A 25290-nucleotide genomic window follows, 5' to 3' on the forward strand; every position below is an offset into this window, starting at 1 on the left:
TGAGGTGGAAGAGGTGATGGCTTCGTAGAAGGGGGAAAGCCTCAGCAAAGGTTTGGGCCTCCGGCTTCCTTGTCCCAGCTGTTTAGGGAGGGACACTGAAGCAGGCACCTCCCCTTCCAGCCCTCAAGTGATCCTTTCTGTGAACTGCTTGTTTCCACTTCCTCCATTGTATTAAAGCAGCAGATGATAGACCTTGCTGTGAGCCAAACAATGGTCTTCGCCACTACCAGTGACACTTTGCAGTGTCCAGTTTCACAGTACTATCTAGAGCCAGCGTGGTGTAGTGGTTAGAGTGCTGGACTAGGACCAGGGAGACCCGAGTTCAAATCCCCATTTGGCCATGATACTAGCTGGGTGACTCTGGGCCAGTCACTTCTCTCTCAGCCTAACTTACTTCACAGGGTTGTTGTGATGAGAAACTCAAGTATGTAGTACACCGCTCTGGGCTCCTTGGAGGAAGAGCGGGATAAATTGTAAAAATCATCATCATCATCATCACCTACAAATTGAAATTGAAAGGCTGTGGCAGAAAAAGACCAATATAATCCCAGTGGTAATTGGCATCCTAGGTACAATTCCAAAACAACTTGAAGAGCACCTCAACACCATAGGGGCCACAGAAATCACCATCAGCCAATTACAAAAAGCAACTTTACTGGGAACAGCCTATATTTTGTGACGATATCTATAACAATTGACAATAAAATTCAGCCATCCCAGGTCCTTGGGAAGGACTCGATGTCTGGATAAAACAAACCAGTCAATAACACCTGTCTGACTGTGTAAACAAGAAATAATAATAATAGAGGAATTCCAGTCTCGGCCACCTCCTCTTAGTGGGGGGAAGCTCTTGGACTCTGGTATATGCATGCTTGCAATTGGCATCCCATTACACAGCTAGTAAAGCCACATGTGGATAGAATGCATGTATGTGAAAGCTGCCCTTTCGATGAGGAGGATATGTAGTGGCAGCCAGGAATGTAACAGGTTGGAGGGGTATGGGAGGTCTCTCTTCATACCTATCTGTCCTTATAGAATGAAAACTGCAAGTTGAAAAGGCAGACTGTTGCTCTTCTCCCCCTGTCATCCTCTCCACTATATGTAGAAAGCTGTGCCCCCATCTATTATGTGGACATGCAGCGTTGTGTTATTGATACTGGCTCAGGGCTAGCATGAACCTCTCTTCTTATTGATTGCTATAGTTTCAATCCCACATTTCCCCATTAAAATTGAACTAAAGGCAGCTAACATTTCAAAGCAATAGAATAGAGATCACAAGTATGTAAGATAAAAATATACAGTAATTATAATGATGAAACATAAAACAGCAGCAGCAGTTTTATGTTTTAAAAATGTGTTTGTTTTAAAACAATTATTGGGAAAACATTCCTCGTTTCTCTGTATTTTCTTCACCTTTGTCACCTCATTCTCTTGCGTTAATTTTATTGTTCCTTGTCCTTGTAGCATTTTAATGTCAAAACCTTTTAAATGAACAACTCGGTGGAATACAGAATTGTAGGTTTTATAGTTGTCCTTGAGTGGATCATGCAGGAAATACAGTGCTAAAAACATTCCTCTGTGCTTAAAAAATACTTGTGTAGACAATGATAGAAAATGAGGGTGTTGTGTTTCTTTCTGGTGTTTAGTGGAGAATTCCATGAATGATGAAGTAGACTATATTTATAGAAACGTTTTTGTATATTCTAAAGATACAATGGGAACTACTGGATGAGCCATAATGGTTCAAAAGAACCATAGAAAGAGAGTGCTAAGCAACAACAAAAGTTATAAATACTCCATGGCAACTCTACTACCAGCTTTTTTCTAATATTTCTTTCAGAGGAGCTGGAGGTAGAGCTGGGAATGAAGTCTCAAATAAGTGAAACTTTGTTACAACTAAATTCAGATGGGTTCTTAAATATTTTTATTTTATCTTGTTTGTCTTTATATTAACTATTTTATCTTGTTAGGACTTACTTCCGAAGCTTATAGATTACTTGGGACCTATCAGTTTTATGCTGGTCTGTTGCATGTTACTTTTAATTAACATTTTATTAGTTCTCTCCCTGCACTTCCCCCAAACAAAAACCACAGAGAGACAATAAACTGAAATAAGTGGCAGGGACCTCTCTTCATTACATGAGCCTCTTGTGCAAATGCCCTATGGCCACCCGGAGACAAAAACTGAAAGTTGGTTTTGTGTTGTTGTTGGTGGTGGTTGGGTTTTTTTGGCAGGGGGTGTCTGAAAATTTCCAGATCTGATCTCTTAAAGCTCTTTAGCCTGTGGCCTTTTCTACTGCTAAGCTTTTACTTAATAATGTCCTTAACTGACTGAAGCCCCTGTACAAGTGAATGTTTGCTGCCTATGTTTGGTTATATTGTACAACCAGCTGTTGTGAGGGTTGCCTTCCTTGGGCAGAGCTTCTTTGTTGCCAATGCAATTAAGAGGTCGTTAAGCACAGAATGGCACTGACTGTCCTCTTCCTTCCCATTAACCTCTCTGAGGCAGTCATGCAGGTGGTCATGTGACATGGTGCCTAAACAGTCATATGTCCCAAGTTCTGACAGTAGGCAGCATTACTGTGCTTCACTCTCTAGAGTCAGACCAAATTCTAGTAGCTTACGTTGCCAGTTAATTTTGTTGATATATATCTTTTATTTCCATGATTTTGTGAAAGGTGTTACCTTTTCGTCTAACTTTTGTGGAGTAGGTACAGCCTGTAACTATGGTAACTATTGCTCACACTATGCAGGGTTACTGGGGATTTCCTGCAAGGTTTTTGATGCAAGCTGCATCCTCTGACTCCTATTAAATGTTTTCCTGCTAGACTCAGTAAGAGACCTACTTTAACTGTCTAACTTGGGTAAACTTCACCCTGCACCAGACTGGCTTAACTTATGGCAATTCTATTTTTGGATGTTTCTCTAAATGGCTTCTCCTTGCCCTGTTTAATTCTTTCATTTCATTCTTCACGTGAGTCATTTCCTTCTATTAGTTTCAAGTGAATAATTTTGTGTATTGTTCCTGGGTTGGTTACAATTGGCATGTTAAATGGCCACAGCCATATGCTGCAGAAACTGGGTGAAAAAGTAAAGGAACTATCCAGGTGAGAGATTTTGATTTTCTAGTTAATGGAATCAATGCCAATATGGAGCTAGGAAATAGTTCCACAGATCACTCTGCCATAAAACAAAGATATCTTATGCCTAAAGTGCTTTGAGAGCTGATGTCGAGTGTAATCAGTTTGTAGGGTTCAATATAAATATGCTTTCCCATCATCTTATTCTCATTTTGTCATTACTTGCTAAATGTTGAATAATATTCTTCATTGCAAACTGACTTGCTAATGTGTTCAGACTGCATTACTGAAAGTATGGGTTCTTGGCTAGTACTGTGGACTAAATCTTGGTATTGTGTTCCTCCTCTTTTAGGAATCTCCTTTGAGAATCAATAATGACGTTGGAATACATCTGGGGAAGCGGTGACTCTTGCCTTTCTTTTCCATGTCTTCCCATATTTTGGATAATTTGGTAATCAAGTTGATAGAAAAGAAAACCTCTCTTTCAAGATCATGACTGAAGAAAAGAACCTTGGTGTGTCTCAGAAAGTCTTATCACCTTCAAGAAGTACCAGCAGCTCCTCGTCTAAGCAAGGAAGTAGACAGGTAAATGTCGTTTGTGTGTGTGTTTGTAAATACATTGATTTATGAAGAATTATAAGCCAAGGTGTATATTGGAAATCTCACTTCCTGGAGGTTTGTAGTTTTTTTAAAAAAAAATCTTTGTGGTTAATGTTGCCAAATTGGTGTTTTGAGAAATGTGAGTTTCTCATGGATTTTAAGAATAAAATTGCCCATTCTTTCCTTTTAGTCAATTGATTCAGTTTTGGCCAAGAAAATGATTGCCTTTTCACCTGAAACTTCATGCTTGTGTGTGTTCAGGATGTTTTTCTCATATCTTGTTGCTGTCTGTTCTTCAGACTTAAGAATTAGTGAAAGGATGTACTGTATATCTACAAGAATGGGGTTTATTATATATCGTGAGTTGTAGTAGGAATACATCTAAAGAAGTAACAAGGTTGTAGTTTTAGGACTGGAATCTGTTTTTCTCTAAGTTATTATTTCTATTTAATTATGGAAATTTTTAGAATAAAAAGGGTGTGAATTGAGATAGATGTCAGGATGTGCTTTTCAGAATCCCACCTGACTATTTGCAGTTTAAAAACAGCTGTTGTAAGATTTTGAATGAAGATCTATGCTCTTTGGAATTAGTTTTCATATAAAGCCCCCTGTGACCAGTTCCATTTTGATGGTATGCTTTGTTTATATTTTATGTTCTATAAATGCTGTACTATATAAGTAAACAATTATTTTTGTAGCAACCTTTTCTCTTCAGTTCTTTTCTTTTTATATTGTCAATACAATACCCTGGTGAACACAAACCTGCGTGGTGCATTTTCTAAATTGGAGCTTTGTGTGCCCTGTGGTTTCTTGCTATAGCTTAAGGCTGAATGTGTGAAAAGCAGTATAATTGGTAGCAATCTGCAATAGGTTGAATAGGTCTGTGGTGAATTTGGCAACTGGTGAGTTCTGTGATGGATCCACCATATGTTTAAAAGACTATGATGTGGCCTGGTCTGTTTTAATGAATGGTATAAAGATATACACTTTCAGGGGTTTTTCTAAGTTAACCACATAGAAATGTATTTCTGCTGGGTATTTTTATTATCGGTATCTACTTTTCTCTCTCCTTCCCTGTCCATCTCTTTAGCACATGCACTAATGCGTCAGACTTGCTGCCATGCAAGCCCTAGAGAATATCTGAGGTCAAGAGTTCTTTCCTCCAGGTAGATTAATCTCTCTCTGTTTGGCATTCCTGTATACACAATTAGTTGTCTACTACATGACTGCATTGCTATACGAAGGCCCTCAATATACTTACTAATTCAAAATAGTTACAGCTGTACAGTGGATTCTATCTAGCTCTATAAATGAATGATTTCATGTTGCTATGGCCATGATATTCATATGTGACAGACATATGGATTTTGATGGAACTTAACATCGAAGCAAAGCCAAAGTTGGGTGTGTGAGTGTGTGTGAGTGAGAGAGAGAGAGAACGCACAAACTTTTAAACAGCAGTATCAACATTTTAGCTTTGCTTTGATGTAAACTTCCATCAAAATCCATGGTACATTCACAGCATGCACACACACATACACAGTGAGCTGTGTGGAAGTTTATCCCTGTAATCATAAGAACTAAAAACCTGTTTAAAAATTAAGACTCAAGAAGAGCGTTGATGAATCAACCAGAGCTCCATTTCATCCAGCATTCCATTTCTTAACAATGGCAAAAGCTTCTGGAAAGCTTATAAGGAAACGCATGAAGGTATGAACCCTCCTGTTTGTCGCTAACATCTATTCTCAGAGAGATACTAGCCCTATTCATAAATCATGTTTAACGATCATATAACAAGTGTATAGCATGTACAGATCTGTGTACAGGTACAGTGATTCATATCATGTGAATCACATGTTATGTTGAACACAGGTACAGCAATACGTTTTCTGTCTGTTTCCTACATTTGAGAGGGCTGTACCCAGGTTCACTTTTCAAATGAACATGGGTAGAGTCATTCACGCACAAATATGTATGAGTGTATAGACATCTGTGCACTCGTACAATGTCTGAATAGGGCAAATGACTCTGGATTTGAAGGTCCCATATGGAATTGAAAGCTGAGATTCTTATAAGTAATATATGAACCCCACTGCCTATTAATATAAACAGGGTAGGTCCAGTTACGATTGCCACTAGCACGCTTGGTGGTGACCCAAAACCAGCCTTTCTCTAGGGTTGCCCCGAAGAGCCAGCGTGGTATAGTGGTTAGAGTGCTGGACTAGGACCGGGGAGACCCGAGTTCAAATCCCCATTCAGCCATGAAACTAGCTGGGTGACTCTGGGCCAGTCACTTCTCTCTCAGCCTAACCTACTTCACAGGGTTGTTGTGAAAGAGAAACTCAAGTATGTAGTACACCGCTCTGGGCTCCTTGGAGGAAGAGCGGGATATAAATGTAAAAATAATAATAATAATAATACTCCCAAGTTCAAATCCTGTAATGTTACAGCCACAAGCCAAAACAAAAGAAAAAGGTTACGATTATACAACAATAAATAGAGTGTATATAATTAGAACAGTTTAAAATTAAAATTAATTAAATGAAATCGGAATCTCCCCATCTCTGGTTGTTTTGAAATGATTCTTGAAAACACACCTGTTTTATCAGGCTTTTAGTTTATGATGTTTTAAAGTTTTGTTTATGAGAATTTTAATCTGCTTTATATGATTTTTAGGTTGTAGTTGCTGTTTGTTTAAATTATAGACCATCCTGAGATTTTATATAGGACGGAATATAAATGTGACTAAATAAATAAAGAATGTTGAAATAAAACAAATTGTAAAATGTTATGAATTTGAATGCAGTTGGTATAAGAAACTCCACCCCCTCAATATTCAACTCCTACTTTTAGAATTTTAGAGACAAATAACAACCATGCCTTCCTCTTCTGCTCAGTGTTTGAGGATGATTTTTTTCAGTGTCTCCTCATTTCTTTCTAGTAAATACCAGTGTTGATCCTAGTTAGGCTCTCTACGTGCCTGTCATTATCTGGCAGAGTTGTCTGGGAAACAGTTTCCACTTTTACACAGTGTCTGTGCTTTTGATCAGATTAAGTAAATCCTGTTTATGCTGGAGAAAACTGTTTAAACTACTTCAGGGGACAACAAAAAGAAAGAGGGCATCTTGTAAGCGAGAGGAGAGTTGATCTTGTGGTAGCAAGCTTCAGTTGTCCCCTTCTGCTAAGCAGGGTCTTCCCTGGTTTGCATTTGAATGGGAGACTACATGTGAATGCACTGTAAGATGCATCCCTTAGGGAATGCCACCTCTCATGGAAGAGCACCTGCATGCTTTCATGCAGAAGGTTCCAAGTTCCCTCCCTGGCATCTCCAAGATAGGGCTGAGAGAGACTCATGCCTGCAGCCTTGGAGAAGCCGCTGCCAATTCTGAGCTGCTGCTGCTGCTGCTGCTGCTACTACTACTACTACTACTACTACTACTACTACTACTACTACTGATATTTATATACCGCTCTTCAACAAAATTCTCAAAACAGTTTACATAGAAAAATAAAAAATACATAAATAAGATGGCTCCCTGTCCCTAAAGGACTCACAACCTAAAAAGAAACATAAGGCAGACACCAGCAACAGCCATGGGAGGGATGCTAGATGGACCAATAGTCTAACTTGGTATAAGGCAGCTTCTTCTGTTCTTCGGTTGTATATGTTCAGTGGGATTGTTCTCCAGTACTCGGGCAATCATTCCACTTTGCTGCAAGGGTTGCCAGGGCATCTGAGATATGGCTGTGTCACTGGGGTGGAATCAAATACCCCTATGATCAGATTATTTTGGTTTATTGCTTCTCATATGTTAATATATGGGCTTGTGTGTTGGGCTTAGTGTCAGGGGTGCTCTTTTCCCAAGAGCTACCATCCTGTAGTAGGATGGAACCACTGTGATTAAGCTTTCTACCAATGTTAAAGATTTTTAAATTTATTGAAAATATAGAATCCAACCACAGTATGTTTCTGCTTTTAACATATACAAGTAAGACTACCAAGTGCAACTTTACAGTGGGTATAGAATTCAGGGATGGGACCATAGCTCAGTGATAGGTTACTTACTTCATGCCGGTTGGCAGTTCAATCCCCGGTATTGCCAAGCAGAGCTGGGAAAGGCCCCTGTGTGAAACCCTGGACAACCACTGAAACTCCGAGTAGGTGCTGAATTATCCATATAGTATGGACTATACTGACCTTGGTAGATCATCACATGGCCCATGGTCAAGTCCTGAAGCCCTAGGCGGGCCCACCCTTCAAGCAATGTTTTTGTCCTCCCCCACCCTTAGTATCTGTGAATGGACTTCATCCAGAGGCCCTCACAATGATGTAGAGCTCGCTGAAGCAAGTCCATTCATGGGTCGAAAGGGTGCCTAGAAGCTCTCCCCTCTACAACTGGGGCTTACCTGAGCAGCAGCAGTGGCCCAGAGTACTTTGCAGCAGCTATGCTATGACACCCCCCCTTTGTGGGGGGGGGCACATTGCATTGTTGTAAAAACATGGGTGCAGCACATTGTTAGTTAAAAAACAAAAACAAAAAATATGGCCACAGCACAGCCACCATGAAGCACTCCTGACCGCAGTTGTCTTGCTGCTCTCCATTCATGGAGAGCAGCAAGACAACTCCATTCATATTACCCTGCCACTCAGGTAAGTCACCATGAAGGCTTGCGTAGAGGGTAGGAATCAAGGTGCTTGGATGATGGCCCCTTAGAACTTCAAGACAGTGTTGATGCATGTCAGATGTAACTTAGATTAATTATTAAGTGAATTATGGCCACCGAAGACGAAGTGACTAAGTAGTTCTGAGGGCAAACAACAAAGAAATACTTCTTGGCCTTCTTTTACTTTCTCTCCCTTCCCACAAACCAGTCCTGGTTTCTGCCCCTGCCAGGCTGACTGCGTGTTGAGAATAACTTGTAAGAGCCTGATGATTAATTCTGTTCCTGCCTTCTAGCATTTCTTAAATTGCTGTGGTACCTCAAGTCATGTTTCCTTATTCCTACTAATGCAAGGCAACTTTTGCTACTGATACTAATAATTTAGAAAGTCTGTGATTTTGCTGAACTACAGCTAGCTACTGATGACAGAAGACCCCAGTACTGAACATCTGAAAATGAAAAGTGGTATGACAGACAGTGCAATGACAGCTTGGATGGAGTTAAAAGAAAATGGAGATTTTGAAAAACATTTGTGCCAATTTTATGAACCATAACAAATGCTTCAGTTGCTATAGATGCAAAATCCTCCACAAAGCAGCTATCTATTTTTAGCACTCACAAATATTCACTACAACTGACTGCATTTTATTCTAGACAAAAGTCTGGCACTGTCATCTGGTTTGTTCAAGGAGCTGTAAGAGCAAGTATCGGCCTGAGAATTATTCTAGCTCATTGTTCCTTTCTTTCTACCTAAAATAAAATATGGCCGCTGGGAGTTTCTAGCACACTGTGTGTAGTAGAAAACCTAGTGGCTTCCAGTTTATTATATTTAATGTCCAATTTAACAGCCCTAGAGCACCAAGGCTTTCAGCAATAGACCATAAGGCTGTAATTGCCTTGCTGAATCATTTCAAACTTGCTGGCAGTTTGCTGGACTAGATGGACCTTGAACTATAACTAGCTTGATGTCCATCATTAGCTAACATGAATTATGTGAGGGAGATACCACAGGGAATGACATCTCACCCAACCTGGTATTTCAGAGGCATGCTGCATCTGTAAAAGAATGTTCGCTTTAGCTGTAATGGCCAACGGGCTTAGACTGACTTCTTCTCTATTAATTTGTCTTATTATTTATTTAAAAAGCAAATATTCACCAAGAAACTTTTAAAAAAGAGAGAGAGAGCGCTACAAAATGGCTCTCCTCTGTAAAGTGGTGGCTGGAAGTCATTTCTGGGTCATTTCTGGCTGCTCAAAACGGTGGTTAGGCAAATTTTTCCTATTTTTCTTCCCACGGAAAAACAAATTGGGTCTCGAAGATCCAACCATGGCTGTGCGAAACCACAATCTGTGTCTCTGCAGATGAGGGACTCCTTTATTAAGATTTTGGCTGTAATCTCATTTTCTGGCAATGAACTATTCAAATGGTAGTTTGTTCCTAATTGCAACAATATATTTTGCTCATTCTGTGCTGATATTGGCTTACTGGATGCTGTTGTCAGTGTTTATTCCAATGTCTAAGTGGTAGTTATTCTACCTCCAGTATCTGATATGCATGAAAAAGTGAGAGGAAGACTAGTGGCAACTTTTAAGGTTTAAAAAATAAGTTACAAATAACTTCTTTTTTAAAGTTATGTTTTTTAGAAGAAACGTTTGGAGGAACGTTTTTCATCAGGCCTGATGTGTCCTGGGATTTACAGCATTGACCCTTCTCTCATATATTAGATTTTATATGTATATATGAAATTCTGAATGTTGATTGCTACCTTCCAGTGCCTTGAATGGTTGGCACTCCAGGTTACATTACATTTCTAGAACAAACTTATGTGTTCCATCCACAAATAACATATTAAGAACATAAGAACAACCATGCTGGATCAGGCCCAATGCCTATCTAGTCCAGCATCCTGTTTCACACAGTGACCCACCAGATGCCTCCAGAAGGCCCACAGGCAAGAGCTGAGGTCATGCCCTCTCTCCTGCTGTTGTATTGAGAGGAATCTTGCCTTTTAGGTTGGAGGTGGCATATAGCCCTCAGACTAGTAGCCATTGATAGACCTGTCCTCCATGAATGTATCTAAACCCTTCTTAAAGCCATCCTGGCTGTTGGCTATCATCACATTTTGTGGCAGAAAATTCCATAGGCTAATTATGCACTGTGTGGAAAAAGCACTTTTGTCGGTCCTAAATTTCTTGGCAATCAATTTCATGGGATGACCCCCGGTTCTAGTGTTATGAAAGAGGGAGAAATATCAACTTTCTTCACACCATGCATGATTTTATAGACCTCTATTTTGTCTCCCCACAGTCGTCTTTTTTTCTCAGTTACAAAGCCCCAGGTGTAGCCTTGCCTTGTAAGGAAGGTGCTTCAGGCCCCTGAACATCTTGGTTGCCCTCTTCTGCACCTACTCCAGTTCTAGAATGTCCTTTCTGAGATATGGTGACCAGAACTGTACACAGTACTCCAAATGCAACTGCACCATTGTGTTGTATGAGGGTATTATAATAGTAGCAGTTTTATTTTTAAACCCCTTCCTAATTAATGTGTTTAATAAATTTGTATACTGCCCACTACCGAAGCCTCTAGGCAGTTTACAGCATAAAACAAACCAGGAATTTAACAGTTAAAACATATAAAAACCAGATTAAAATATCCATAAAAGCACCAACTAACTAAAAAGCTTGGCTGAAGAGATGTGTCTTTAGTTGTTTCCTAAAAGCCAAGAAGGATGGAGCAGCTCTAATCTCAGCAGGAAGCTCATTCCACAGTCCTGGGACAACTACAGAGAAGGCACGCCTTCTCTGATTGATTCCAAGCATGGAATTGGCCTTTTTTACAGCTGCTGCACAGCTGTAAGAATTTGTCAAGTCAGAAATGTAACTGAATAGCAGTAGAAGTCATGATACAAATAAGGGTACTGAGGTTCCCGTTCACTAGCCAAACTAGGCTCTAGTTTGAATACATAATTTGGCCCCGTTATTTTTTTTTTTTAAAATAGCGTCACAGGGGCCCCAATCCAGAGTGGGGTAGGATGAGGATGATAGAGTTATAGTCCAACAACATCCGAGGGCCCCAGTTTGAGAACCCTTGGGTTAGTGTATTGTTAAATAGGTATTTTTCTGGATCTGGAGGTCACCTTTCTCATGCGATACTCTGCTAAATCAGAAACAGCCTTTCCATGAATGGAAGAATTGAGTGGAATAAGTGGAAGTGCTAATAAAAGGACATTTTTGAATCTGAGCAATGTGTGCACGCGCACATGTGTGCATATACACATGCATGTGTGCACTGGCCCATTTCTGGTCCTAACATAACTGCAGGTGAGTGCGATCCAAAGTAAACTGTACACAGCACTAAAGATGTGGATTTAGATACGGTCATTAAAATTCATATGATGCAAGAGGAGATGATCTACTACTTGTTTATTCATAAACTGACCCATCACATATCACCCAGAATGGCCTTTTCTAGTTCTACTTTATACAGCCAAATTGAATCAGATAAGTTTCTCTTTTGTCTGCTCCGATTTTCTTAAAACAACAAGTAAAGCAACATAGGAGATTTTTCCAAGGATATAGAGGGCAGATAGAATGCTTCCTTGTAAGAATCTTAATACAGACCTTAACAAAAAATACAAAAAACCTCCTGCCCAAAAGAAATATCTTTCTTCCAATATTAGCAGCAATGTCAAGTGTTCAGAACTCAGGATGGTATTCCAACGGTCACTGGGAATCACATGAAAAATATCTCAATCAAGTGAATAACCAATGAGAGCCAGCGTGGTGTAGTGGTTAGAGTGCTGGACTAGGACCAGGAAGACCCAAGTTCAAATCCCCATTCAGCCATGATACTTGCTGGGTGACTCTGGGCCAGTCACTTCTCTCTCAGCCTAACCTACTTCACAGGGTTGTTGTGAAAGAGAAATTCAACCTGGAGTTGAAAGAGGAAGGTCCTCACTCTCTCTGGCTGTCTTTGGCTGTGCAGGCTGTCCTTCACGAAAGAAAGAAGCCTGCACAGCCAGTTCCCCCTCTTCTCTCCAGTCTCGCTGACTGCAGGCTCTCTGCTCTCCATTACATCCTAATTCGGACAGGAAAGTGGGGTGGGGAGTGGAACTGTGAGTATATTTGTGTTGTTTTATTATTGTGAACCGCCTCGAGACTTTGGTTTTGGGCGGTATAGAAATGTATTAAATAAATAAATAATAAAAATATTGGACTTGCAGTTCCGCGTTATGTGCGACTGTGGCCTAATTCTTTTTTTCTTTCATTTTTTAAATAATAATAATAATAATAATAATAATAAATAAAAGAAATAGAAAAAATCACCAAATACAAAGATCTACAAATTGAAATTGAAAGGCTTTGGCAGAAAAAGACCAAAATAATCCCAGTGGTAATTGGCGCCCTGGGTGCAGTCCCAAAAGACCTTGAAGAGCACCTCAACACCATAGGGGCTACAGAAATCACCATCAGCCAATTACAAAAAGCAGTTTTACTGGGAACACCCTATATTTTGCAACGATATCTATAATAACCAACAGTATTGATGATAAAATTCAGCCATCCCAGGTCCTTGGGAAGGACTCGATGTCTGGATAAAACAAACCAGTCAATAACACCTGTCTGACTGTGTAAACAAGAAATAATAATAATAATAATATTGTCTGGATAAAACAAACCAGTCAATAACACCTGTCTGACTGTGTAAACAAGAAATAATAATAATTCAGTTTCTATACCACCCTTCCAAAAATGGCTCAGGGTGGTTTACACAGAGAATAATAAATAAATAAGATGGATGGATGGATTTAAACACCAACTTGCAGTTGTGCATCCTGTTAGATTTCTGTAATTTTTAATTTAGTAGTATGTTACTTAAAATCACACTAGTTGTGAGCGAAGTCTTTTGCACCTCTGTTATACCTCTGACTTTAATGAAACTACAGAAGGCGAAGCTTCTGACTGTTACAAATATCTTCTCTTCAGTGACGGGGAGTGAATGGAACTATGATGGGCAATTTATTTCATCATACTGCATTGCACTGTGAAGTTCTTTCTTGTTGTATGATTTTATCTACTTGCTATGGGGTTTTGGAGGGAGAAACTTTCTGTGAGGGAAGTTCCATGGGGTTTTGGAGGGGAAAATCCTAAATGAGATTATAAAAAGCTGCTAATACTAGTCAGACATTGAGGAATTACCTCTTCCCAGAAGAAGTTCCATACTGAGCAGTGCTGCCTTTATGGAAAAAAAACAGGGAGAAGGTTTGTTTTGTGACCACCTCCAGACAGACAGATCTGCCTTTTGTAATACTCTACCTGCACCATATACCCAGTGTTTGTAGACAATTGATCTCCTTTGTCTTTGCGATGGCTGATAGTACTGGCTCCATGTGACAGACATTATATCTTCCGCTGAAGAGAGCTGGTAATGCTGCACCCCCATCCCATTTTAATTAGTTGTTATTAGTTTAATTAAAAGTCTGTTAGTAGGGAATTCAATGAAAGGTAAACTTTCATTACTTGTAAATTGCATTTTGATTATTTGCTGTGGACCAAGGGAGAGTTAAAAAAGATAAAGCATTCTTGGCCATTCTAGCTGTTTATGCCATTTATTTCTCAAGGCCACTCTTGACTCTTGCATTTTGTACTCTGGCACTCATATCTGGCACTCATACCTTCATGTCAGTTGAGAGTGGTGTACGTGCATTTATATTGCCACTTTCCCCAGCACAAAACACTTCAATAGGCAGGTGTTTCTCCTTCATAGGGCAAAGTGGTAATTCAAATGCACCTATGCTGTTCTCTGTGGATATTTAGTTTGCGTTATATTCTGGTACAGCTATCAGAGTACAAAGTAAAATCTGGGAAGCAGTCCTCAAATGTTTCCAGGACTGAACCAAGAATTGCCCAATGGATGTCTAATTCTTGCCTTCCCTGGCAGTGCCACTCTTCCTCATTCTGTGCTCTCTGGATTTAAAATGAAAGAAATGGACTGTGTTGAAAAGGAAGTATTTAGTAAAGGCGAGTGATAGAGTATCTTCCTTTTCCTTCTTAGATTTAGGGGGCATGGAAGAAGGAGAAATAATAGAGGCAGGTGAAGGTGGCTGCTGGTGGCGCACATCCATTCTTTGCCTGAGGCAGCTGAGGTTGGCCCTGTATGTTTCTGATACTGGCAGCCCTATAGCCTTTTCTGTCTCCACTTTCCCTTCTCAAACTTACCTTGCACAGGAGCAAATGAGAGAAAATGAAAACAATAGAAGGCTCTGTTACAATGTGCACTGTATTCCTGCCAACACCACGGAGGCTTCTGAGCAAGGCCAAAAGCCCTCCCATTACCACAGGGAATGCTGAATATGTAGTTTAAATTCTTCCTAGCTGAACTGATTGAACTAGGAAGGATTAAAATGGCACATCCCAGCATTTCCTGTGGTAATAGAAGGCATATTGGAATGCTTGGAAGCCTCCATATTGTTGCCAAGAGCATGATGTAACTTCAAGGTGAACCCTCTGCAATCATCAGTCTTCCCTATTGCTGTTTCTTTCCTCATTCCCCTTGTAGTATATGCAAGGGAAACTGCAGATAGCTGGTGCCAAGCTGAACTAATCATGAACCAGACCTATATGGGTTGTTTTGGCTTGACTCATGATGGGTCTGTATTTTCCAAACTGAGGGGCGGGGTTCATTTCTGAACCGGAACCCCAATTCTCACATTTGGTGTCACTTCTAGTGTCTACTCCACCCGCCTTCTCTATTTAGTCACTTTCCTTGCAAGTCCCTTCTTAGCAAACCCTTTAATGAACCATCCTGTCACTCTGCTGCTCCTTCCACCTGGAATCTCTTCTCCTCTCTCTAGCACTCACTTGTCAAGCTCTGATGTTCCCTCCCACCCCTGCCTTGTTTTTCTCTTTAGGCTGTAAGCCTCCCATATGGCTTACATGGTACCACTTTTAAGCTCTGTGGTGCTTGTCACACTGTTGCATATTTTAATATTAAAAGAAATAAGAATAGTATAGTTATGGGGTGCTGAACCTTGACACTGGAGTCTATACAGAGTTCAGTATCCTTTCCCCCTCCCCAGAAACTCATGCTTTCAGTCTCTGTTGGATTTACAGTGTATATAAGAAGCTAATGTGACTGGTCAGCTAAATTGGATTTAGAGGGTCTGCCTCAGTGAAATGGATGCTTACACAATTCAAATTATTTATTTAAATAGTACTAATCTGAAACATTTGGTTTCAATGACAGTGGTGTCCCATTGGCTTTTATGGAAGAACTATCCTAGCCACAACAAACATTTTTTGTTATTGTTAAAAGTAATATTATGTTGTGGTGTTTGGAGCCTGGTCTTCTCATCTGAGTAATCTAATAAGATGATAGGAGTTTCTCAAAGCAGGTTTTGAAGTTAATGAATGTCTCCAAAAAGACATTAAAAGATTAGAAAACAGATGAAGGCTTTATTTCTTTAATGTTACATAAATGTCATGTCTTTCTCTGGGGTTTAAAAGTGGCAATTTATTGCAAAGTCAGCATGATTGGGAGAGAGTTTTTCCTTCACATGTCTTATAACATAAATGAATAAGCCAGAAGCAAACTGCTGAAAAGTAATTCTGCAGAATGTTGGTTTAAGGGATAGAACTTCACCTCCTTGCTCTTGTAATCTGTTCAGGTCTGTTAGCTGGACTGAATCTCAACACAGGCAATATATTCATTCATTCATTCATTCATTCATTCATTCATTCATTCATTCATTCATTCATTGTTAAATTTATAAACCGCCTTTCATTAAAAACAATCCCAAGGCGGCTTACAAAAGTTAAAAAAACATATAATAAAAATGACAGTTAAAAGTATTAAGCTAAAAATATGACAACAAATCTGATTTAAAATATATAAAATACAAACATAAAAACTGTACTCAGATAAAAACAAACAGAAGCAGCAATAAAACAATCATGTAAAGGCCTGGATAAAAAGCCAAGATTTAACAAGCTTTTTAAAAACTGTGATGGAGATGCAACCTATTATTTCAGCTGCTACCTAATGTAATTATGTCTCTGAATCTAGGTGAGTCTAGGTCTGGCCAATTCCTACCTAAGACACTGCCCAGGAATCCCAGGCACATCTCTCTGAGATACAGGTGTCCAGTTATATGGCAATGTGGAGACCTGCAATGGCAGAAAAATAATAAAGAAATACCAGCAACCAATGCAAGGGGAAAGGCCACAACCCAATAGTGGAACACATGCTTTCTGCACAGAAGGTCCCAGATGTAGTCTCCAGTTGGGACTAGGAATAGACCCTGTGAAACCCTAGAGCCATTGGCAGTTGTATTAGACCAATGGTTACCAACCAGGGGTAGAAAAATCCCTGGATGTATTTTTAAGACTCTTAAGGAGTACTCGGATCCCTCTTGACTCACTGACTAGTGATTAGGATGCAGCTCCATTGCCTCCTGTAGATGATTTAGCTATTGCTGTCACTGGCTTACATCCATAGTTCTATTGAAATTACTGTGATAAATTTACTTGCCCTTTTAACTTCTATAGCGGTACTCCTGAGGAACTTAGTCTAAGCAAGGCTACAGCATCTGGGGCTTTTTAGTCTGGAAAAGAGGTGACTATGGGGATACATGATAGAAGTGTATAAAATTATGCATGGAGTAGAGCGGATGGACTGACAGAATTTTTTTCTCCCTCTCTCACAACACTAGAACTAGGGGTCATCCCATGAAACTGAAGGCCAGGAAATTTAGGACAACAAAAGGAAGTACTTTTTCAAACAGCACATAATTAACCTATGGAATTCTCTGTCACAAGATGTGGTGGCAGCCACCAGCCTGGATGGCTTTAGGAAAGGGCTTAGATAAATTCATGGAGGACAGGTCTATCAATAGCTACTAGTTTGATGGCTATAGGCCAAAGATTCTCAGGTCCCCAGATGTTATTGGACTTCATCTCCCATAATCTGCAGCTCCAGTGGCCTTTGGTTGGGGATTATGGGAGATGAAGTCCAATAGCGTCTGGGGACCCAATATTGAGGATCTCTGGTATAGGCCACCTCCAGTCTCGGAGGCAAGATACCTCTAAATACCAGTTGCAGGGGAGTAACAACAAGAGACTGGCTCGTCTGGTGGCCACTCAGGGACGGGCCTTCTCCGCTGCTGCCCCAAGGCTTTGGAATGTGCTCCCTAGTGAAATAAGAGCCTCCCCATCTCTGACAGCTTTTTAAAAGTCTTTAATAACTCATCTCTTCACCCAGGCTTTTAATTAATGTTGTTTTAATGGTTTTAATGCTGTTTTAAAATATTATTTTATATTTTTTTAATGTGTGTCCCCCTGCTCCCATTTTTGTCTTAACAAATGTTTTACTTTGTTTTTATTCTGTTGTAAACTGCCCAGAGACGCAAGTTTGGGGCGCTATAAAAATGTTTTAATAAAAATATATAAAGAGAGAGGGCATGCCCTCACCTCTTGCTGTAGACTTCTCAGAGGCATCTGGTGGGCTGCTGTGTGAAACAAGATGCTGGACTTAGATAGGCATTGGGCCCAATCCATTAGAACCGTTTTAATGTAAGCTAGTACCTATAATAGACTGTCTTATAATTGTAACATTAATTTTGCATGTGTGTATGTTCACTCACACACTCTTTCTCTCTCCGGGGTACCCAAGCTATAGGTTTCAGACAGAAGGGATACACTTGTTTTAAAAAAAAGTTGAAACCCCTTGTGTTAGACAGTGTGCTTGACTTTGACATTCCAAAAATAGACATTTGGTATCTCCATACAAGATAAGAAGCATATAGTTTCTGTTCTACACTGAAAAACTTATATTGAGGATATAATAATGTGTAACAATATTTCTTCAAAATGTCATGTGTATAAACCTTCCAATTCTGATGCCATTGGCAACCCTATGGCCCCTCATAGTATTTGTCAACAGTATGGTGAGTATAGTGTTTTGAAAACACTATTTGTGAAATAGCAGAATTAAAATGAATGGTGGGAATTCCTGTGGGAATTACTATTGATGAATCTTTATATACAAAGAACAGTCTACATTTGTCATGTCCAATCTTTTCTGTGCTTTCTTTAGTCATAAAATGCATAGTCTCTCTATAGATTGACCTACATTCAGTCAAAGGAGCCAAGAAAAATAGCACGAAAGCAGTTCTAAAATGCAGATACAAGAAAACCTCAGTATTCATGGTGGTTCCATTCTCAGCTAGTACCGTGGACACTGGAACTGTGAATACCGAGGCATTGGGGCAATGAATCTGGAGGTTAGGTTCCAAAGGGCAGGGAACCAGACTAAAAATGGCTTAAAACAAAGGAAAAAACACAAACTAAAGTGTTCTACCCTGCTCCACGTGTCCTCCGCGTTCCACCAATACCCCCAAGAGGGGAAAATGCGTTTAAAATCACAGTCTTTTCTGGGGCTTTCTTTTTAAAATTAGCCATAAAATTGCTCCTGATCTCTGGCAAACTCAAAATGGCAGCCAGAAATGACCTCCAAGGTTATTTCCAGCCACTCTTAATCCATGGATACACAGGTTTAACCCTTTCTCCCAGGTTTTTTATCACATATACCAAGGTCGGGTGCCTATTACCTGACCGTGGATATGTTAAACCGCAAGTGCTGGACCAATGCTTAATGAGGTCCTCCTGTACATCTGCCATCTTGAATCAGTGTGGATGACATCAGCACGAACTACGCCATTGAAGTGTCCCTGTATGTCACTCACTGTGACTGTACCTAATTTGGCTTAAATTGTTTAGACAAACTACAAATTAGCCTGCTTGTGCCTCAGATGTTCACACAGCCACCATCTTAAATTGGAGTGGATGACATCATCATCACACCATGCCATATGGGCATCCCTATGTGTCCCTACAGCTGTAGCAAATTTGGTTCAAATCGGTTAGGAGTTCACAAATTAGCCCACTTGCACCTCAAAGGTTTATGCATCCACCATTTTGGATCGGGATGGATGACATCATCACAAACTACGCCATTGAACTGTCCCTATGTGTCCCTACAACTGTACCCAATTTGGTTCATATTGGTCCAGGTTTTGCGAAGTTGATGAGACACATGGACGGACACACACACAGAATGCCAGGTGATCTCATAAGGTACTGGAAAGTAGGCTAAAAATACAGCTGGACTACATTATTAATTATACTACATAACCGCCCTGACCCATTTTGGAAGGACGGTATATAAATCAAATCAATCAATCAATAATCTTTGGGGGTTCTGTTTCCATGGATAATGAGACCTTACATCAATAGGAATGGAAAGGATTAGTTTCCTGGAGGGAGGGGGGAAAGGCAGAAATAAGAGAGAGGAAGTAACGTATCATGCTCTGCAGCTCTTCATCTATCCAGCAATGCCCCACCCCAACCCCAATTGTGCTGATTTTTCCCATGAAAAGTTATGGCATTTATTTATTTTAAGGAAAAACCCACAAAATTGCTCTGATCAGCAAAATGGCGGCCACAAATTACCCCAGAGGTAATTTCCGGCCACCTAGGAATCGTAGGTAGATGAATTTTAACTCTTTTTGGATCCACAAATGAGGGACCATGGATAATGAGGTCCACCTGTAATATGGACCTTTGGGAGATAGAAATCCTTTTGTGTAGTAGTCATTTTGTTAGTGCTACATTTTCCACAACACAGGGAGCACATATACACACCAACGAATAGGTTTTTCTTGCTCACTCATGCACAGCTGGGCCTGTAACAGAAATGTTTCCCATGCTGTTAATCTGGAAGCCCCTTTCAGAGAGTCCCATCTGGATCACTTGGAATCCTCGCACCCATAGGGGGACTTGATCCCTCTTTCAGGCTTTCCCCTCAGGCTTTCAGGCCTGAGGTGCTCTCTGACCCTCATGTACTCGTGTTGAGGTTTCACTCTATTGTATAAAATCCTCTAACATTAAGTTGCTGTTTTAAAAAGACAGGGACAGGTGGCTGAGGGGATTTATCAATCTCATTGACTTGTCAAAGCGGGTATCCCAGATTTCAGTGATGAATATGCATTCTTTTTAGCTCTGTGAAATGGGTTTTGCCTCGTTTCCAAAATGATTGCATCAAATATGCCTCGCATCCAGATAAGAATGTTTGCTTGAAGAATATTTCAATCAGGAAAGAAAGGAGTACGCTCCTGTTAGGGATGTGCATGAAGTGCGATTTGCAGCACATCCCTGGCACCTTCAAAACAGAGGAGAGCAGGTGCATACCTGTTCTTCTGCTTCTCGCCATCACTTCTTGTATCGCTGGCGCTCCCCCCTGCTATCATTGCGCGCCAGTGGCGCTCTCCCCAGCTGCCCTGGCACGATGCCCGCATGCATATGGCCTCTGTGCATTTTAAAGGTGCTGGGAATATGCTGCAAATCGCCATTCAAACTGCAATTCATGCACATTTCTAGCTCCTATGTGCCACATGAACATGTTATAAGGATGCAGCATTTTATGTGTGCTGTTCAAAGAGTGCTGTACAACCTTTTGTTTGCTGTACAACCTTTTAAAGTAAAGATGCATTGCTGTTGCCCACCCCCTTGCTTTTCTTATCTGACTCTTTGCTCCATAGTGCCACTTTTACTCCAGTACAAGTATGCCAGATATTTAGAGGGAGAACATCTAGAAAACTATGACATGTACTCTCAGGTTTTGCCCCTGCACATCTATTAACAAGTACCTAATGAGTACATATTGATGCAACATTGGGCCATAGTTCAGTTGTAGAGCATCTGCTTTGGATGATGATGATAATAATAATAATAATAATAATAATAATAATAATAATAATAATAATAATAATAATAATGGAAAATCAGACATCACCAAGACCTGGCAATGGCTTAAGAATGGCAACTTGATGAAAGAAACAGAGGGTTTAATACTGGCTGCACAAGAACAGGCACTAAGAACAAATGCAATAAGAGCAAAAGTCGAAAAATCCACCACAAACAGCAAGTGCCGCCTTTGTAAAGATGCAGATGAAACCATGGACCACCTAATCAGTTGTTGTAAGAAGATCGCACAGACTGACTACAAACAAAGGCATGACAAAGTAGCAGGGATGATACACTGGAACATCTGCAAAAAATACAAGCTACCTGTAGCCAAACATTGGTGGGACCATAAAATTGAAAAAGTTGAAGAAAATGAAGATGTAAAAATATTATGGGACTTCCGACTACAAACAGACAAACATCTGCCACACAATACACCAGATATAACTGTAGTCGAGAAGAAAGAAAAACAAGTCAAAATAATCGACATAGCAATACCAGTGGATAGCAGAATAGAAGAAAAAGAAACAGAAAAAATCACCAAATACAAAGATCTACAAATTGAAATTGAAAGGCTGTGGCAGAAAAAGACCCGAATAATCCCAGTGGTAATTGGCGCCCTGGGTGCAGTTCCAAAAGACCTTGAAGAGCACCTCAACACCATAGGGGACACAGAAATCACCATCAGCCAATTACAAAAAGCAGCTTTACTGGGAACAGCCTATATTCTGTGACGATATCTATAACAACAGCAACAACATTGACAATAAAATTCTGGCATCCCAGGTCCTTGGGAAGGACTCGATGTCTGGATAAAACAAACCAGTCAATAACACCTGTCTGACTGTGTAAAATAATAAATAATAATTTAATTTCTATACTGCCCTTCCAAAAATGGCTCAGGACGGTTTACAAAGAGAAATAACAAACAAATAAGATAGCTCCCTGTCCCCCAAGGGCCCACATTCTAAAAAGAAACTTAAGACACACACCAGCAACAGTCACTGGAAGTACTATGCTGGGGGTGAATAGGGCCAGTTACTCTCCACCTGCTAAATAAAGAAAATCACCACGGTATGCAAAAGGGGGAATGCAAAAGGTCCTAGCTTCAATCCCTGGCATCTTCAGGTAGGGCCGGGAAAGACTTCTTTCTGAAACCTTAGAGAGCTGCTGCCAGTCACTGTAGACAATACTGAGCTAGATGGACTAATGGCCTAATTTGGTATATGGCAGCTTCCTGTGTTCCTAAAAACATAATTTTCCCCCTTAGTTTATCCAGTAATTTCATATTAATACCACATATTGCCACATTCTACAGCAGGGCTGCTCAACGTCAGCCCTCCTGCAGATGTTGGCCTACAACTCCCATAATCCCTGGCTATTGGCCACTGTTGCTGGGGATCATGGGAGTTGTAGTCCAAAAACAGCTGGGGGGGCCAAAGTTGAGCAGGCCTGTTCTACAGTAACAGAGCAAGAACATCTGTAATATAAAGTTGTTTGGGTCTCACTGACTGACATGAAACTCCCAAACCAAACCACAAATGATAGATACATGTCATTTTAATAGATAGGTACCAGAACTTTCCCAAACCACCAAAAAAATCTCAAACCCTGAAAAAAAAAATCATTATATTCCTAGAAAATCTGTGGTGAAGGGAACTCTCCCATTGGAAAGCATGGGGAATGATACCTCATAGAGATAGCAAAAGACTGGAGTCACAGAGAGCGAAGACTTACTATGCTTGCAAACTGCAAACCTTCACTGACTGACTGACATGAAACTCCCAGACCAAACCATGAAAGATTTAAAAAATGCTGTTTTTGCAGGTAGGTTCCAGACTTTGCCCAGACTACAAAAACAAAACAAAACCCCAGACTCAGAAAAATGCATAAATGTCTTGGAAAATGCAGAAAAACTTCTCCCATTGGAAAGCATATGGAGAGACCTCATAGTCAGAGAAAAAGATTAGTAATGGAAATATAAGCTGTGCATAAGCTTGCAAAACTGCAAGCCCTTTTACTAATATTTTGTAAAATCTCAATTGGGGTCAGACTCTTGTAATGGCTGTTACTTTTTTTTTTTAAAGGAATAAACAAAGCACACACACACACACACACACACACACACACACACACACACACACATATTTGTTAGCAAATTTGCTGGCCACCAGTAACTCTTGTTCACTTCTTTCTCAAGATTTTGTTAATTTTTTCTTCAATTCCAAGGCAGAACAGATGAAATACTCAGAATATTGAAAGGGTTATCTTGGTACAAAATAGTCAACTTTATGGGAGTGGACAAGTTTTGTTTAGTGTGAGTAGTTTAGTGTGAAAAGATTACGATATCATGAGACTATAAATGCTTATTGTGGCACTGACATGGTGCGCAATGTTGCGCATGTAGTGGAACATAACACTTGTTGCAGTTGCACAAGCACAAACCCTGTGCAAATGATGTTCCATTACATATAATGGCTACACTGTTGTGCAACTCCATGCATTTTATGGGCTTGCACAAAAAGTACTCTTGTGCAACTGTGCAAATGTTACATCCCATCATGTTCACAACATTGTGCATTAATAATAATAATAATAATAATAATAAATAATAATTCAATTTCTATACCGCCCTTCTAAAAATGGCTCAGGGTGGTTTACACAGAGAAATAATAAATAAATAAGATGGATCCCTGTCCCCAAAGGGCTCACAATCTAAAAAGAAACAAGAGATACACACCAGCAACAGTCACTGGAAGCACTGTGCTGGTGGTGGGTAGGGCCAGTTACTCTCCCCCTGCTCAATAAAGAGAATCAGCACGTTAAAAGGTACCTCTTTGCCAAGTTAGCAATTGAACATTTTCTGGATCAATATGCAGCAGATTTGACTGCAAAGTTCAGTAAAGCTACCTAAAAGTTTGGAACAGTATTCTGAATTGATGGAACTAGAATTCTGCTACTGACAATATTTTGGCAGGAATTCCTATTTCTTTCTTTTGGACATTTTTTAAAAAATCCGAAACACTCTTCAGCAGTCTTGTGGGCAGTTGCACATTGAGTAAGACCCAATTAATGGCCTTTCCAGCTGTCCGTTTTCCCAGGAGTCCCAGTCAAATGCCCGAAGACTCTTATTTTCTGTCTTTGCATATAAGAATATCAGAACTGAGTGATGGAGGGAGGCAGTTCCTGCCAGATCATTCAGTAGGCAAGAATTTCTGTGGACTTCATCCACTCTGAAGTAGCAGAAAGTAATTTACATATTTTGGTAGTTGGGAAAGATTGGAGGTTCTGGCTTGTAATTTACATATTTTGGTAGTTGGGAAAGATTGGAGCTTCTGGTTTGTAAGCACGGAGTGAGTAAGGATCCCCAGCTATTGACTTTCTTTAGAGCTCTCAAGGGGCATGCAAGAGCTGAAATGGATGTGTTTCATGAGATGTATCACAGCTTGTTTTATTTCCTTGGCATTGTGTGTGTCTGAGGGTGAACCAAGTTTCTCTCATTTTAATTCATGTACTCTTGCTTGGAACACACTCTTTAAACACTACAGGAAATTGATTTGTGCTTTTCTGTCTTCTTCCCATGATAATGGCCTGACTCACAGCCCACAGACTGAAGTAGCTCAGCTGAAGTCAAGAACCCCGTGGGGCTGTCAGCTTAAATTCAAGTACTTCAAGTTACTTGATTTAGGGACTGGAGCCATTACTCGTGTGTTTATTCTAGAAACTGATATCATTTAGGAGTCAGTCTTCTCACTTCAAAAAGGAAAAACCACCACATACTTTTGTCTCCGAACAGGACAGCTGGGAAATTGTAGAAGGACTACGGGGAGCCATGAATTGCACACAGGAACCACAGAAACAGGAAGGCTACCTGCTGAAAAAGAGGAAATGGCCCCTGAAAGGCTGGCACAAGGTTAGAAAACACACTCATCGCTGGCACCGCTTGCCATTAAAATCAAGTCACTTGATCTGGTGTCCTTATCAGAAGGTTGCGTGAGAGAGTCTTGCAGTTGCTTTTTTAACATACTGTAGCATTTTATGCTTCCTTACTAAAAGAGTTGCCTTTTTGTTTTTCAGAGATGTTTCTTCCTGGACAAAGGAATTTTAAAGTATGCAAAGAGTCCAGCTGATGTAAGTACCTCAAAGG

The 25290-nt window shown here is 40.2% G+C and overlaps 1 protein-coding gene across 9 annotated transcripts in view; it reads left to right on the top strand.

Moving 5' to 3' along the window:
* The window catches only part of OSBPL3 (oxysterol binding protein like 3), a 145913-nt gene that overhangs the window by 50893 nt on the left and 69730 nt on the right, over positions 1–25290 (top strand). For 6 of the 9 annotated variants that reach the window (XM_053266466.1, XM_053266463.1, XM_053266472.1 and 3 more), the window contains 3 exons: positions 3433–3665; positions 24940–25056; positions 25221–25274. In XM_053266466.1, the coding sequence (XP_053122441.1) occupies positions 3573–3665; positions 24940–25056; positions 25221–25274 (264 nt within the window). In that variant the 5' untranslated portion in view covers positions 3433–3572. Of the gene's footprint in view, positions 1–2581; positions 2730–2871; positions 2975–3432; positions 3666–24939; positions 25057–25220; positions 25275–25290 lie in introns of those variants that run through there. The other 3 variants (XM_053266464.1, XM_053266470.1, XM_053266471.1) reach the window with 3 other exon arrangements.

This window comes from Hemicordylus capensis, chromosome 6, assembly GCF_027244095.1.
Source record: "Hemicordylus capensis ecotype Gifberg chromosome 6, rHemCap1.1.pri, whole genome shotgun sequence".
NCBI classification, from domain to species: Eukaryota; Metazoa; Chordata; class Lepidosauria; order Squamata; family Cordylidae; genus Hemicordylus; species Hemicordylus capensis.